Here is an 18006-nt window from a genome sequence, read left to right on the forward strand (position 1 = left end):
GTATATTGCAGCATTATTTACCATAGCTAAGATATGGAACCAACCCAGATGCCCCTCAGTAGATGAATGGATCAAGAAAATGTGGTATATATACACAATGGAATTCTATGCCTCCATCAGAAAGAATGACATTGCCCTATTTGTTAGGAAATGGAAAGACTTGGAAAAAATTATATTAAGTAAGCCAGCCCAAAGAAACATAGATCCCAGGATTTCCCTTATTTGCAATAACTAGTATATGTCTGGGACAAGCAGATATGTATATATCTAGAGATATATACATATGACCATATAAGATGATGTTAAGGGGTTGGGAAGGTGGCTCAGTGGGAGAGTGCTTGCCTTTGCATGCATGAGGCCCTGGGTTCAATTCCTCAGCACCACATATGCAGAAAAAGCCAGAAGTGGCTCTGTGGCTCAAGTGGTTGAGCTGAGGGACAGTGTCTAGGCCCAGAGCTCAGGCTCAAAAAAAAAAGATGTTAAGTGAAATGAACCCCAAGACAGTGACATAAATGTTTTTTTTTTTTATTTCTTGCTATTGTTTTCAATGTACTTATACCATGTGATTTTTTTTCTTTCTTTGGTATGTTCTTTCCCATGGTATAACCCGTTTTCACTGTACTTGATTCTAGTGCCCTGCATCTTGTATATACACTTTTCTAATTTGGGGAGGGGAAGGGAAAAACAAAATACTTAAACAGGGATACAGGTTGACCCATTGTAACAATGAGATGTACAAGACACCATGCTGAAAACAAACTTTACAACTTGTGGGGGGGGGAGGGGAATAGTTGGGAAGGTGGGGTGGGAAGGGATGGTAGGGGAAAAACAAAGGAGGAGGTATCAATGCTCGATAGGAAATGTACTCATTACCTTACTCATGTAACTGTAACCCCTCCATACACTATTTTTACAATAAAAAACTTATTAAAATGTCTTTTAGAGGCAGAGCTGAAGAGTACTCCTCCTATCCCAAGATTGAGAAGGCTGAGGCAGGAGAATCATGACTAGCAGGTCAACCTGGGGTTGATATTATAATTATTTTTCAAAAAAAAAAAAGAAAGAAAAAAGAAACTTCTGCTAGGATTCGATCTTGATCAGCTAACTGTGGCATGATGAGGACACCTGACATAGCACCTTCCTGCTGACACAGCAGTTCACACACACTATATCATGTCACCCCTGTAAATATGGAAAGAGGACATGTTTTCCTGTGGAAGGTGACTGAATTGAGAATCAGGGGCCGCCTGTGTGCCTCTGATGGCATCACACAGCCCTGGCGAGTCAAGATGATGCAATGGAGGTTGACAGACTGGTCTGGGGACACAGGCCTGCTTCCTGATGATGCTAAATTCCAAAAATCTCTGATCTCTCTCTTTAGAGTTTACCTCTAAAATGAAACTGAGCACTTTTATACATAAATATTTGGGTACAGTGATTGGAATATAACTAGCCCTCATTATTGGTGGCTACTGATCAACTGCAGCAATTACTGGGGTCAGTGTCCATCTGTCTTCAGCCAAATTAACTGCTGGATTAACTGTCCCAAATATTAGAGGCATCAAAGAAAATTTCATTGGACTGTCTTTGGGAATGAGTGGATCTCTTTTTCAATTTTTCTCACCCAGACATACAGATGTCCAATCACAGAGCCAATGTCCAGGGGCCTCACAGTTCATAAGCAAACTGTACCTCTTTAGCTACTGCCCCCCTTTTTCCTCCCAAAAGAAATTTTATTCTGGAGTTCCTGTCTTCATTGGCCTTCCCCAGAATCTTAGAGCTTCTTATAGGAGTTTGCTTTAAGTTTGCTTTGTTCCTTCTAAGTGATCAGTAAGATTTAAGAGAAGCAATAGAGGGTTAAAAGCTTCTACAAGGTAGCAAGGTAGCAAGAACTTTTCATTTCACTTCTGGAAGTAGATGAGGCTGATGCTATCCATCTGCTCCCTTTCATGTTGACTGTTTTCCACTAAGCACTGTGAGGAGTCCTGATTCCCTCTCTCCACCACCCTTCACTCTCAAGCAAAACAGTTTGATTGACTGCATGCTGTCTGAATCATTTATTGTTTATCAACTCTGTGCCCCGGTTCTCCTGACTGGGACAAATGAAAAAGGAAAGTAAGCCACACCCAAAGAAACATAGGTCCCATGATTTCCCTTATCTGCAATAACTAGTATATGTTTAGGACAAACAGAAAAGGTCAAAAGCTATGTACATATGACCATATAAGATGATGCTAAGTGAAATGAACTCCTAGGGACACAGGAGGTTTTATCTTTCTTGCTGTTGTTTCTAATGTATTTATAATGTACTATGTGTTTTTTTTTTGTTTCTTTTGTATGTTCTTCCCCCATGGAATAACCCCTGTTGTCACTGTATTTGATTCCAGTGTCCTGCATCTAGTATATACATTTTTCTAATTTGGGGAGGGGAAGGAAAATAACAAAATGCTGAAATAAGGATACAGGTTGGCCCATTGTAACAATGAGATGTACAAGACACTATGTTGAAAATGAACTTTACAACTTGTGGGGAGGAGGGGAGGCAGGGGAAAAACAAAGGAGCAGGTAACAATGCTTGATAGGAAATGTACTCATTACTTACTAATGTAACTGTAACCCCTCTGTATAGTATCTTTACAATAATAATATATATACTAAAAAACAAAAAGAAAAAGAAGACAGACTCAATCCTTTATCTGTGAGTTTATAGTCCAGCACAGGAAAAAGATACATGCAAATTAAACATGGAGGGTAGTGTTTTACAGAAGATAACTGCCAAATTGTCTGCATGCTGGACACTGAAAGGGCACTGAGGGTCTCGAATTCCATTAAGTCTGAGTTCTCACCTCACAGAGCCCACATCTCGCTCGTGCTGTAAGAACTCCTTGATAACCATGGACATCAAAGTATCTGGTAAAGTAAGGCATATATGCAGCCGCTGTCACAAGTACGATAAAGCTGTCTTTGTTTAAGAAAATGAATCAACTTTGGAGGCAGTGGACTACTACCCCATGATGACATTATCTGTTATTTCTTTTCGACCAACAAAAAAAAAGAAAGAACATCAAATACAGTGAAAGCAGGGGTTATGTCCCCCACGGTATAACCCCTGCTTTCACTGTATTTGATGTTCTTCCTTTTTCTGTTGGTCATGGGGCTTGAACTCTGGGCCTGAGCACTGTCCATCAACTCTTCAACTCAAGGCTAGCACTCTACCACTTGAGCCACAGCGCAGCACCACTTCTGGTTTTCTGGTGGTTTACTGGAGATAAGAGTTTCACGGCCTTTCCTGCCTGGGCTGGCTTTGAACCACGATCTTCAGATCTCAGCCTCCTAAGTAGCCAGGATTAAAGGCATGAGCCACTAGTGCCATGCTATCTGTTATTTCTTAAACATTCTCGCTCTCTGTTTATACACACACACACACACACACAGGTAAGTAGAGGGGCTTAATAAATGTTTGCTAGATTAAATTCAAGTCAAACTGTACAAGATTTTAAACTCTTTTTACAAGTGTAGACCTATTTACAAGGCTGAGATACTATTTTCTGCCATGATTTAATGTCAAGACCTTTCTCAGGTAACCAAGGATAGCCCTGATAAAGGGGAACAATAGAGAATAGTATTGTCAATGACTTTTTAATCCTAAAGGCTGTGTGTACCACTTGGACTTCTTAGATCACAGCTACATCCTCTGAATCCCTTAAAACAGAGACAGATTCTTAATGGAGGTGGTTGCACAGGATGGTTGTATGTCTGTGCTCCACATAAGGGCCAGGTAGTCCCAAAGAAAACATCATTATGCTTCTGGAAAGATAAAGTCTTACAACTTCAAAAAACACCAGTCACGGGTAGTAGATGGTACTAAAATAGATTATATTTCAACAAGACCAAAATACAAATGTTTGGTTGTTTAACTGCTCATTAAGGCATGTGAAATATACTTTCTGGTAGATCCTAACAGCTTTGAGGGACAGGAAACAGGAGCTGACTTCACTCCAGAGGACATTGTTAATAAAACCACCTCAGAAATGTTTGGGTGTCATTATTCAATACACTGGTTTGTTGATTTATTGCAAAAGATGGTGAATTCTTTGGTTACCATCTGGTCTGTGTGGCTTTCTAGAGTGGAGAAGCATCTCATCAAAAACTGTAGGTCAGATTATGAGAAAAGTTCTACTTGTCTTCATCCTTACATCTCAGGTTTTCAGTTCAGATTTCTACAGCATGAAGCCAAGCTCTGACTGCTGAATACTAACACCCAGATCATTGTAGGCCTTATTCTGTGTTAAAGACCCTCAGTAATGTTCTTCAGTGAGGACAGGAATTTAATGCAATATACTGCCATTCCTCTTTTTATCTACACTTTCTTGAATCTGGATGGATTGCCACACTATAGTAGAGATTAAATTTAAAGTCAACAAATACCTGCTAATGAAATGTATGAAAAACTATTACAGCAATTAAGTCAAGGTAATAAAATTTTATTCTTTATTATGACACTTTTATGGAAACAGAGATGGATAACTAACAGATGGCAATTTTATAATGGTATCTTAGAAAGTGGTTTTGTTTCAGTATTTACAAATAAAGAATTTAAAGCCTATAAATTTAAAATTAGTTGCTAAAGGTCATAAGGAATGACCTATGGTCTAGGCTCTATGATATAATTACTTCCTAATAAATGCCATTCAAATTTATACATCATGACAAAAGGTCTTAATTGTATTTGCTTTAAAATTTTATTTCTTAATTTGTTGATTGTATGATGAAAATTGATAATTTTTTTGGAAGGCTCATTTGTCTATGTTGTTGTCATGTCATGTTAACTTATAGCAGTCTACATTTTTCTGTACTACAATGGCTTTTCTTCATGTTTCTCTTATATGTAACTCAATAATGCCTCCATATTTGGTCATAGTTTGGACAGAAATTCTTTCAATATTTTGTTCCATGCCTTCATTGCCACTAAATTCAAGAGCTGTTTCATAGCAATGCGTATCCCTCAGATTAACTTCTCCTTCGTCTTCCTAGAATATTTCCTCTGTTTTTTTGGGGGGGGTCCGGTCGTGGGGCCTGAACTCTGGGCCTGGGCACTGTCCCTCAGCTCTTCAGCTCAAGGCTAGTGCTCTACCACTTGAGCCACAGCGCCACTTCTGGCTTTTTTCTTTTTGCTTATGTGGTGCTGAGGAATCGAACCCAGGGCCTCGAGCATGCAAGGCAAGGGCTCTACCACTGAGCCACCTTCCCAGCCCTTCCTCGACTTAATTCTTAAACTCTGTTTCAATTGCTTTTTCTTTCATTATGAATCATTTCAAATTATTTTTTTCAGGCAAATTGGATACAGAAGTCAGAGAAGTTAATAACCCTTCAATAATGAGATGAGTAACTGTCATGGAGATACTTAACACAGGAAAGCTGCTAACTTTCCTGTAGGTCATTAAAAGTTCAGCCTTGGGCCATATTAAACTGGACTCTAAGCAGGGTCCATGGTTAGACACACTTAGCTCTAGTGAATATGGTTTATCAGCAAAGGGAACAAACATCCAAACATGTAACTACTGAACAACGCAGCCCATTACACTGCAAAACATTAAACTTAATTTTGTAGAAAAATTAGAAATAGATTCATTAAGGTTTTGCTTAATGAGGTGAAACTTCTATTGTGAACAACTTAACAATTTCAAGAATATAAAGTTCAAAAATAGCAGTCAATAAAGATATGAGATCTGATCAGCAATGTGGAGGTGTATAATGCTAAGCTGAATTTTTTTTAATGTTATTGGGATAGGGACTTGCTAAGTTGCTTTGGAGCTTGTAATCACTTTGCCTCAGTCTCCCAAGTGTTAGGATAGCAGGAAGATTCCACCATACCTTGCTTTACCTCTGTTGTAAAATAAATAACCAAAACATTGAAGTTCATAATAAAACTTAAATATATTTCACTAAACAAGCTATCAATTTCTAGTTTGAATACTCATTTGCTTTTTTTGAGGGGCTTTGGTAAGAGAGCTACTTACCTAAGACTAAACCTTGAAAATGACTGCAAAGTGTGTAACACTACAACTAATAATTGTCTTTTTATTTTAAAATACTAATGACTATTGGTCTATTTTTTTTCTTTTCTTTTCCTCCTTTCTTTTTCTTCTTTCTTTTTTTTTTGGATGGTATTGGAGTTTGGAACGTAAGGCTTCATACTTGCTAGGCATTACCATCTAAGTCATACTTCAAGTTTTTTCACTTGCAAATTTCAATAAACCAATGAGAGGAAATATTCACATTCCAAAGACTTCTCCATTAAAATTGCCTCTTTTGCTGCCTCTTCACTGATTTATTACTCTGCAGGATACTTGCATAATATTGCTTAAAAATATTACCTACAAAATTAAGTGTGGCTATGATAGTCCTTTATATAAGAAAACAAATAAGTAACCATAAACATGTAGAGCAAGAATTTGTTGAAGTGCTCCACGTATGAAGATGATAGGTACACACACACACACACACACACACACACACACACACACACATGCATTGTATTGTATTAAAAAAGCAGAGGTACCACTATTAAAATGTATACTACTAATTATTCCTGTGTTCTAGAATGAAAGTTTATTGTAGTTTTTAGGCTATATTAACTAAGTTTAGATAGTATTATTGTAGTAGACCATTTAAATGCCTCTAGAGCAAAGCCTGGAAAAAAATTAACAAAATTATTTTCTTTTAACATTGTTGTAAAAAAGAGAGTGAAAAGTGAAATGATTAAAAGAATACTTGTTGCTCCCTTCAGTGTAATTTTTTTAAACTCAATTTTCTATCACCAATTCTTCTGGCACCAGGCCTTAAAAGTAACATGAGGCGTCCCCTTCCTCCTGAGGGGTACAAGGAGTTGCAAAGGCCAAATAATTTTCCTTCCCAGTGCAACCAAACTTCAAGAAAGGAACTGGCCACCAATGTAACTGGAACAAAATTTATCCCAACTCAGAGAATGTGTTGTGTATAACCTCCTCCACAGCTTCCCTTACTTTTATTTGTGCTCAAACTTATCATGACATTCAAAGAGCTGGCTGTTGTTTCCATGAACTTTTGCAGAAATCTCTATTGCTAAGTGATAGACCATCATTTCCCCAAATTATAAGAAGTTGAAGGTATTTTCTTCTCCAGGAAGAAAGCATGCTGCTACTAGCAATCAGTGTTTTATAACTGGGATGAGAATGTTATAAAAATTGGAAGGCAGCATTCTAAAGGTCCCTCTTGTTTGCAATTGGCAGAATATCAGCTGTTTCAATACAAGCAGTAAGTGGCTAAAAACTGAACAAATTACTTCCATCCTATTTCTACTCAGTTCTTCTAGTCCCCAGATGTCTACTCCATCCTCAGGAGAAGCAGATTAGCAGATGGATGTGAGCAGGTACATAGGACTCCGTGTTGCCACTAGCTCTGAGAACAATTGGTCAATACCCTTGAAGCCAGTTAAGGGCCTTAGTAAATGGTTCCAAATGCTAGCAGATGGTCTATTGGTCCCAATAGGACTATTCAACATCTATATGGCTCCATGTGAGGAACTAAAGTCTTAGAATTAGAAGAGTGCTTTTTTCAAGTACATTATATTTAACATTTCATGTTTGTCTCCAAAACTAATGTCTTTTCATCATAGTAGAGAATTTGGCATGATTCCACTTTCCTCCATTGGTAGAATAACACAAAAGACTTGTTGTTCATGTGGTTGGTTATGAACTCAGGAAGGATTTGAACATGTTTTCATTTCATAACTAAGAGAGAACATGGTTAGTAACTTCTGCCTCACAAAATAACCAAGCTACTATTGCAACTCAGTTTTAATATTTATCTTCTTAGAGGAAAACAAAGTTATCATTACAAAAAATAATTTGTTTTGAATAAACCAGTTCTTGTTTCTAGACATTTTAAAACTATTTTTTTTTTACCTCTGACACATCTCCAAACACATTATGAAGGTCAACCTCAGGTTGAACCCTCCTGCTAGAATATTTTTCATTTTTCTTTCATTTTATTCAATAGTCCTCATATATTCTATGCCACCCTACTTCTGCTCATTGTTTTACCACACATACCACCCCATTTTCTAATATTATTATTCTTTTTTAAAGAAAAGATGTTGAATAAGGGTTTCTGTCCTAAGATTTCAGCTCAAAGCCTTAAGGGCCTTTTGCTTGCTATACAGGCACGCCATGCTTTTAGCTCTTTCTAAGATAGAGTCTTGTTTTTGTCAGGGCCAGCCTCTGACTAGGATCCTTCAACCTCTGCCTCCCATCTAGGTGGAATTACAGGTCCAGACTGTTCTATTGACACTGGGGAGGGAGGATCTCACCAACTTTGTACTAGGGCTGGTCTCAAATCATGATCATCATGAACACTGTTTCCCAAGTTCCTGGAATTATAGGAATGAATCACCACTTCTGGTCTTACGCTTATGTTCTTTAGTCAGGGATTAGAGTTTGGGTTTTATAACTCCACAGAGAATGTGAATTGCCTCTCTGGGTTGCCCATATATGCTTACACTTCCTGGAGGTGCAACAGCATTTCTAGAAGTACATCCTGCAAGGCAGAAAGTCATAGGCATGTGTGGGGAAAAGAATCAAAGAAATGCTGCTCGCTGACAAGTCTCCTGAGGACTTTCATGGGTTTCAGTTCTTCCTCATTACAACCTTGGCTTTCACTATTGGATCGGAGAAGTCCCTCCACGGAAAGAACCAACAGTCTTTAAGCATTTCCTCCTTTGCAGGACATAGGGTAAATATCAGAAGATTCTTATGCCATTCTTAGGTACAACTTGCCAAATATCCACTTGAAAAATATTCACATGATGCCAAATTGCAAAGTATTTTTATCCTACCTCTGGTAATCGAGTGAAGATTATTTTTCATTGAATGTGTTTAATTCAAGCAAGATAATTCTATGTTTATAAACACAAAAAGTTAAGGATGAAATGACCTGGAAATGAAATCTACTAGGACTGACAGTCCCTTCTGTCTACTCTATCATTGCATATGGTGAAATCCTAAACCCTACGTTCTTAAAAGAAAGGTAAAATTGAAAACAGCTATAGGGAGAATGCCAGGTGCATATGAACATAGCCATGGACAAGTCAAGAAGAGAAGCCTGGACCCTGCTCTTTATTCACAGCCTTCAGAAGAAACCAACCCTGCTGAAACCTTAATTTGGGACTTCTAGCCCCCATAACATAAAGTTTTGTTCAAGCCATCTAGTTTTGTTACCTCATTACAGCAGCTTTAGCAAATAAATACAGCTATCTGTTTCATTCCATCTTTTCTTTCTCTCTTTTATTTTTAGGTCTGAGACTGGGACTTGAACTTGGTATCTGCCACTTTCACTGACTGGGCAATGTTCTATCAACTGAGTCATGCCTCCGATCCCATGCTTCATTTCATCTTATCTTGGAAGTGAAATTTCAAATTGTGATATCCAACTGTATGTTTTGAAAAAATACATGTATTACTACTTATAGATGCATGCTTGTATTTATATTAATTTCATGTTTGATTTCTTGCCTTTAGTAAAACAAAAAAAGCTATGCTTTTTTGGGGGGATCAGTTGTGGGGTCTGAACTCGGGGTCTGGGTGCTGTCCTCCACTCTTCAGCTCAAGGTTAGTGCTCTACCACTTGAGCCACAGCTCCGCTTCCAGCTTTTTCTGCTTATGTGGTATGGAGGAATCAAACCCAGGGCCTCATGCATGCAAGGCAAGCATTCTACCACCGAGCCACCTTCCCAGGGCAGTGCCCTGAATTTTATGAGAAAGCATGTAGTAGTTGAAAATCATCTAAAACAATTTATTACTGAGTAAATAAAGGCAAGTAAAAGAAGCCTTAAAAGGTCCCCTAGTCAGTTATTTGTGAAGATGGGTTACAAGATTTTATTCTCCATATTTTTATGCTGTAACACAGGTCTACCCTTAGCTAGTAGCCAAGGATCATAGATCATCAAACTGATTTTCCCTGTTTTATATAAAATAAGTTTAAAGCCAGTATAATATAAGAACAAATAGATATTAACATTACAAAAAATAGCTTCCTCGACTGAAACCACTCTACAAAGTTCTTATGTATACTTAATCTATCAATATTTTTGGTTACATCATAAATATAGATATATAGTTGTACCATTCCAAAGTAAGCACAGAAATTATAGGTTAATACCTCAGTCCATGGAAAGATTAACGTTTTCTTTAGGATTCTGTATATCCAAGCAAAGGAATTTGCTCAGAAAGTCATGTATGCATTTGTTAATTGTCAATATTAGTTCTCTCAATTTCACCGTACATACTTAGGCACTTTCAGAGAAAAGTACTGTAATTCAAATAAACTTAATAGTTATTATGAACCTAATTATGTATTGGCAGAACCTTTTCTGTTTTTTTCTTCTCTATTTTAAGTGATATTTATTTTGTTCTTCAAGATGACTCAGTATAATTAAGGTAGGAATCTTCAAATTGTCAGTATGGAAGAAAGCTTTGACTATCTTCTGACAGAACTAGAGGAATAGCTTTCTACCTAAATGATTTCAACAGAAAGAAATCCTTTAAACAGAAATATGCTGTAACTAAACTGGTAGATGTGGAATATCTTCAAGGTAAGTCATTCATCATGTCCAATGAGATATCATCCTAGGGACCTTATCGTAGAGAAAATTCAAGCCAATGAGTAGAATTGATTGAATGGGCCTTACAGACCATTCTAGAAAGTTATTGTTCTACGAATTCTGTTCCTGTCATCCAACACAAGCACCACTCCCTCCTTCCTACTTTTGATGTCCATTGAGTCTGCTTCATGGGATAATGTATTTAATTAGCATACACAATAATGTCCAGGAATAAAATATTTAGTCACAGCCCATAGTATGTGGAGCAGGGGGTAATGCTCAATTCGAAATTTTTTCTTTATTACTCATTTGTTACTAGGAAATAATATATTTATTAGTACCTTGGTTAAGATCAAGAAACTGTCTTTTAATTGTAAATTATAAGAATTACTTATACTACTATATAGAATTACTTAACCAGCCATATTATGCTTTAGGATTTTTTTCAAGCATTTAAAAAAATATATATTACATTGTAAGACAAGCAGTTACTAACCTCTTTCATTTTTTCTAGTTCATTCTGTAAGGCTTGTTTTGCAATTTCAACTTCTATAAGCTGCTGCCTCAGTTTCTCATTTTCATCTTCTGTTGTTGTCCTCTTTTCTTCTACATTTTCCAACTCATGGTGAAGTCTCACAGATACATCCTTTGCTACCTAAATTAAAGAGTTTGTAAAAAGCGAATATAATTTTATTCATACTAAAAGTATTAAGAACCTATGGTGTTTTTCTTCATATTGAAAGTATTAAAATGCCAGGCATTGATGGCTCATCCCTGTAATCCTAGCCAGTCAGGTGGCTGAGATCTGAGGATCTCAGTTCAAAGCTAGCCTGGGCAGGAATGTCTATGAAACTTTCATCTCCAACTAACTACTAAAAATGCTGCAGTGGAGCAGCAAAAACTCCTACCATATGATAGTTATAAATTCCATAAGTCATTTTTTATGGAAGTGGAAACAATGTCAGAAAGGTAAATTAAGATGATTAACATTACACAGCTAACAAAAGTCCAGATGGGATGGTTCTAGACTTTGTTACCTTAACTTCTGTAGTACACTGTAGTATTTGGTTATACTGGATCCCCTACAGAGCCATTCATACACCTAGAGTTCTACAGTAAACAATGAGGTAGATGTTTTGATTATTGCATTTATTGAAAACTGGAGAGACATTTATTCAAATGGCAATTGTGGGCTGAATTTTGATCTTACAAGAGGTATTTAAATGTAGGAAACATTTTAGTCTTGATTTGGTCTTGACTTAGTCTTCAAATATTTGGAATGATTGTTTGCATTTTTCCCCAAGCATTCAGATGATAATGAAAATTATAGGGTTTGGAAGACTAAGGGATCACCTAGTGTATAAACTCAAGACACATGCTATGGTTTCAGACTGATGAGGGCTGAACCTGGCTGAACCTCCAAGTGTGTCTAGGTCTGGGCACTGGAAATTAACCTCTATAAATGTTGTAGTATTTGTACCTACACAATGGTTCTATTAATAATCTCTACTGCATGTTTTTTTTCTTGAAATTAAATGAAAAAGAAATGTATAAAACAATGCTTGCTACAGTGCCTGGTGCATAATGAACATGCAAATGTTGGGGAGAGAATGGATGTAACAATGACTTTGGTAAAAATTAAAACAATACTTATAGTTGTCTTGAATATAGGGCAATTTTACTTTTTTTTTTTTTGGTCGGTCGTGGGGCTTGAACCCTGGGCCTGGGCGCTGTCCCTCAGTTCTTCAGCTCAAGGCTAGCGCTCTACCACTTGAGCCACAGCGCCACTTCTGGCTTTTTTCTGCTTATGTGGTGCTGAGGAATTGAACTCAGGGCCTCATGCATGCGAAGCAAGCACTGTACCACTGAGCCACCTTCCCAGCCCCTGTATTACATTTTTATGCTGAAGTTAACACAATTAAAAGTATATTTTGTTATGCATGGTGATGGATTTTATACCAGGTGTTCATTGTCCGTGAGTCTGCCTGAAAATCAACCTGAAGGGAAGAAACCACACAGTCCAACAACTGCATTTCAAGGCTGCATTTTCTCCTGGGAGAGACTCTGGAAGGAGTCACTTCACTTCTAAATGAGGTTCTGTCTATACTTCTCCCAACGGGGTTGCAATTTGGATAGTTTTCCTTTCGGAAAGTAACTGGAGTGGTAAGTACAGAGAGGAAGGAGTGAAGTGTGGCTGGGGGAGTGGAGACGAGAGAAGCAACCTTCACCGTGCTGGCTCTTTCTATTCTGGATGTCACCATGTCTGCACGCGTCCATCTCAAGCTGCCCTCAATCTCCCCCTGGCTTTCACTGAGGAGACAGACCCTGGAGACCAGATGGAGGCTAGAGCCAGGGCGCTGCCACGCCTTGTTCCAGCCAAGGAGGGAGGTGCCCTCTCCATCACTTTTGCAAGACCCACAACTCCTTCCAGGAACACCCCACAACCTCGTTCTCCACGAACACACGCTGAATTCTTCAGATCCACCAGTCAGTTCTCCTTCTGGAAGCCTGATAGTTGGCAGTCGACGCTGCTAAACTCCGCGTCCTAACCACCACGTCACGTCCTTCACTGCCTCGCCACCAAAATACCCCGCCTCCCACCCGCACCCCCCCCCCACCAAGCACGGTGCAGCCCCCCCGCGCGCGCGCCGCAGACCTTGAGGTCCTGCTCCAGGCTGCGCAGCAGCTCGCCGTCGATCTCCCCGGTCTGCGCGTAGCGGAGCCGTTTGCGCTCGGCCTTGCGGAGGCGGTACTGCAGGATCCGGCAATTTTTGTTGGCTCTCTCCAACTCGTGGCGCATTTCCTGCAGCTGACAGGCATCCTCTTCGAAGAAAGTATCCCTCATCTCGTCCATCTCGGTTCTCAGCTCATCGATCTCGTTCTGGAGCGGGGACGATAGGCCGCGAGGCGAATCAAACAACCAGCCTCACATCCGTCCCCTCTGATACACACCGAGCGCATCCTATTCCAACTCTGAACCCTCAGCTTTATCGTGCCCTCTCCAAGAGGGAGTGAGGGCTGACAAAGATCTGATTGAAGGAGAAGAAACTAGAAAAATAAAAACGGCTTGCTTTCAAGCCTTTCTCTCTCTGGCTCTAGGTTTATCCATACTCCCCTCACCCCCCCCCCCGCAAAAAAGTGGGACAAACCTTGATCGTTAGCAAAGCGAAGGCCCAGATTTGGTTTCCCATGAACCCTAACGCGGTTTCAAATCCCAACCAGGCCAAGGAACACCCCCACCTTTTCAGTTCTCCGTACCCTCCCCTCCCCCAGTCTGGCAAGGCACCCCGAACAGGTTAGCAACCGCCACACAGCCCGGCCAGGACACGCCCTAAATCCTCCCGGGGAGCCCTCCGCCCATGTCCGTTCCTCCCCCGGCCCCGGGGTCTCCCCTCTCTTTCTCACCTTGAGCGTCTCGTTCTCCTCTCGCAGCTTCTCCATCTCCTCTTGCATCTCCTCTTGCTCCTGAAGCGGCTGCGGCTGCGATGCAGGGGGCGCCGCCGCTTGCATGGCTCCGCCGCTGGCGCTGCCCTCTGCGTTCTGCGGGGGGCCCTCGGCCGCGGCCGCCATTGGAGAGGAGGAAGGGACGACGGTCAGGGGCTCACAGATGGCCGGGGAGCCAGCGACCGGCGAGCCGCGATTGCCGCCGCCGCCGTTCTTGGTGTGCATCTGAGCCGCGGCCGCGGCCGCCGCCGCCGCCGCGCGCTCCTTCTTGAGATGGAACTGGATGAGCTCAGACTGCAGACATCCTTCTTTCCAGTAGCCCCCTCCCCCGCCGCCGCCCCCGGCCACGCCGCTTCCGGAGTTTCTCCCGCTGGGGCCCGGGGTTTTGCTCCCGGCAGAGGTGGATGGAGACGGGGAGCCCCCCTCCCCGCCGCTGCCGCCCCTCTGCGGAGCGCGGGCGCCTTTCCCTCGCCAGCCCCTGGGCGGCGGCAGCTGCGGAGCGCCCCCCTCCCTTTCCCGGGAGCCGCCGCCGGCTCCGCCCCCTTCCCCACCCCCTCCTCCTCCTTCCCCGAGCGGAAGGGGTTCCCCGAGTTTGGAGGGTACTGAGTCTATCCCCCGGGGTGAGTCTTCCTGCGGCCCGGTCCTCCTGCCGCCCGCAGAAGGCGGGGTCGCGGCGGGGGCCGCTTCAGCACCAGCCGCGGGCTGGACAGCTCCCGGAGCGGCTCCTTTGGGCGCCAGGGGCGTCGCCTTCTCCGCCCCGCCCCCGCCCGTCCTGGAGCCGGCTGGCGGCGCCGCGCGGCTGGGGTTCTTGTTCCCCTGCTGCAGCTGCAGCTGCTGCTGCCGGACAGAATTGAGTTTTGTGCCGGCCCCCACGGGAGACCGCGTGGCCCCTGCTGTCTGTCGGAGGGAATTGTCCCGGGGTCTCGCAGGTGACTGAGCTCGCTGCTGCTTTCTGCTGCTGCCCTCCGGGTGCAGGCGAGCCTCGGTGGCGGCGGCCACCGAAGCTGAGATTGCAGCAGGGGCAGCGCCCCCGGTCGGTGGCTGACTCATGGCAGTCTAGGAAGAGCCTACCAGCGGCGACTTGGAATCGTCCATCACTAGATCCTCCTCTCTCCCCTCCTCACCGCCACCAACCTTGCTTTCTAAGCTGGAGGGGGTGGGGGGGAAGAGAAACAAAAGAAGAGAAAGATGCATCGTGTCTGCATTGTTAAAGAGCCTGACCTGACTGTGTTGTGCAAGCGAAGCTGCAGAACCCGAAGGTTTTCAACACAGGGGTTTTGACCTAGGAATGGGATTGCGGAGCTGTCAAGTCTCTTTTCGGTAGTGGTGGCGCTGTATTCCATCTGTCAGTAAAATGGCAGATCGGAAACTGCAGAGGCTTTCATTCTGTGAGGTAGCAGGTTTCCGGAAGGGTGAGATAGAGGGTCAGAAAGACACCGATAGGAAGAAAGTTAAGTAAAGAAGAAAAAATAAGGTCAAGAAGCTTTGGTGCGAAAGGAGATGAGTACACACTGGAGTTGCCAAACCTCAGCCTTTCATAAGGTTGGCTTTCCTCAGCATCAAATCTGTATTTAATGCTTACCTTACTGGAGCAGTTTCTTTAAACTAGTTTTCTCATGAGTCAACTACAGAAAAAGAGTTATGATATAAAGGAAATTTGCTAGGGGTACATGATATCTTTCTCAAACATTTCCAACTCCTATTGCTATTGTAGAGAAAGGTAGCCACTTGTCTTTAGAATAGGACTAAACGAAATAGAATTAATTAATTTTAAATCAACCCCAATTTTAAGAAAATAACAACACCAGGAACTATCTATATGGTTAAAGTATTCACAACCCTTAAGAGGTTCGGTTCCCTCCCCCCTTTATAGCTTACAAATACATTTTTGAACAGTTGATAGGCAGCTCTACACTTTTCTAAAAATTATTTTTCTACACTTAGTCCATTTTGTAGTTGTTCAGGATAGTTTTAGTTTTACATGTAATTCCAAGTATTTTCATTTGTAGGCATCTTCTTAGGTGATATATGTTAGGCTGACTGGTACTTTTAGCGTTGAATATAGTAAGTTGTGTCTTTAATGTGCCAATTTCTTCGAATGGAGTCAAACTTTGAGACAGAATGACCCTAAACCTAAAAGGTGATGCATGCCACCTTCTTTCATGGTAATAAGATGATTTTCTTTTGTATATCTTTCCAAGTTGAATCCATTCCTGACTTCTTTAGTCTGTAAAAATAGCCAGGTACTGTCTCTTGGGTTTTCCTCTCTGGTGGTCCATTCAGCTAGTCAATTTGGTGCTTTCTCTTTGGGATTTTTATTTTTCTCTAAAGCACTGAAAAGGCATGACTAGGCAAAATGCTCTCTTAAAAATCAAACAAGTCAATACTGCCCAATACTACCTGATAGTTCCTTTGCCTCCATCATTCCTGTTAGTATCTACTCTGTTAGAAAGTAATCATGTTCCTTTTGTAAAGAAACAGTACTGAAAAGCTCCTTCTCCACCTCACCTCCCTTTCTGTTTCTGGGCTCTTCTTCTGTCACTGAAATACAAGCGTAGTGGGGGAAGAGGGGAGAAGTTGCCCAGGAACCCACAATCCTACTAAACTGTCTGACTTATTTAATAAGCCTGGGCTAGATTAATGTGGTCTGCCCAACAAAATTACAAAGCCAAAGCAAACTTATTTGTAACCAGGCAGAATTACCCTGAAGCTGAGAAGTCATCAGAAAACACTAAAGGCTGTCCCCCAGATTGAAACCCAAACAAAGCTTGGCTTCCAATAACTTGGCTTCATAACCAAGGTACCTGACAGCTGTCACGTGGTTCTCACAAAATGACAAGAGGCCACATCTCTTTGAGTCTTCCCCCACGGAAATCTCCTCCCAGCAGAGCCCAAATGAACACTTTGTATCTCAAACTTTACCTGCCCACTTATCCACTCCATTTCTCATTCCCACCCCTTTAGAAATCCAGGGTAACTGCTCACTTTCTCAGGAGACGAGATGTGTCCAAGAAGTTGATGCAAATCCACAGAGCTTTCCTTCCGGTGTTCCGGGGACCTCGGAGCTTGTGTCTGTCTGCCAGAGAAAAGTTCAACTTTGTAGTATTATGTATATATAAACGACTTTCTGACGGAGCACGCCCGCTCGCCCACTTCCACACCCACATGGATTTCCCCCAGACAATGGCGGTAACCTCCAAACGCAGCTGGGTTGGAAAAGGGCTCCTTGATGGCTCTCCGCGGCCGGGCTGCAGCTGAGTCTGGCAGCAGGCTAGAACCGGGGTACCAAGCCGTGCCAGACGCTCCCCAGGAAGTGCAGTGGTATTCATGAGCTGACCTCACCGGGCTGGGCAGGAGAGAGGGCGGGATTGAGAGCAGGACTGGACAGAAGTAACCATAGAGAGGTTACTTTGAAGAGAAAAGAGAAGGTGGAGGTCAGAGGTGGGGGTGGGGTGGGGAGGGGGACTGGGGTGGAGAGTGGGAGGAGGAAAGCAGACACAAAAAGGCCAGAGCCACGCCCGAGCTGGAAGATTGGCATCCGAGCTCAAAGTCTCAGCTCCACTCACATTTCCCCGTACTTGGCCAAGGATCCCCCAAACCGCTTAAAATCGGATGCATTGATTTTCTGCAAAGCTTTTGTCTCGGCTCGGATCAATCTCCATCAATTATTTACTCGAGCGCTTTGCTTTAGCAGGCGGGCTCCAGCAGCCTTCCGGGCTGCCCGGCCTCTGCGGCAGCAGCTGCGAGGCGCTGGCGAGCGAGCGGCTGCCGGAGTTCTCTTTGTTCACTCACTTTAATTCTCAGAAGAGCTCTCCACGCGGTGCGCCCTCCCCACCCCCAGCTCGGGCGGAGTCACTCGACGTCTTTTCCATGAATAGATCCTGCCCGCCAAGCCCACCGTCCCACAGACAAAGGGTTCTTGG

At 42.4% G+C, this 18006-nt stretch overlaps 1 protein-coding gene across 1 annotated transcript in view; it reads right to left on the reverse strand.

Annotated features, from left to right (window-relative positions):
• Soga3 (SOGA family member 3) overlaps positions 1–15230 on the reverse strand; it is a 51130-nt gene extending 35900 nt beyond the window's left edge. Inside the window, exons 1-3 of the mRNA XM_013026821.1 lie at positions 14045–15230; positions 13296–13520; positions 11136–11294 (exon numbers count right to left, since the gene is read on the reverse strand). Of these exons, the coding sequence (XP_012882275.1) occupies positions 11136–11294; positions 13296–13520; positions 14045–15133 (1473 nt within the window). The 5' untranslated portion in view covers positions 15134–15230. The remainder of the gene's footprint in view (positions 1–11135; positions 11295–13295; positions 13521–14044) is intronic.
• Between the last annotated feature and the right edge of the window lie 2776 nt (positions 15231–18006).

This window comes from Dipodomys ordii, unplaced genomic scaffold (assembly GCF_000151885.1).
Source record: "Dipodomys ordii isolate 6190 unplaced genomic scaffold, Dord_2.0 Scaffold97, whole genome shotgun sequence".
Classification (NCBI taxonomy): domain Eukaryota; kingdom Metazoa; phylum Chordata; class Mammalia; order Rodentia; family Heteromyidae; genus Dipodomys; species Dipodomys ordii.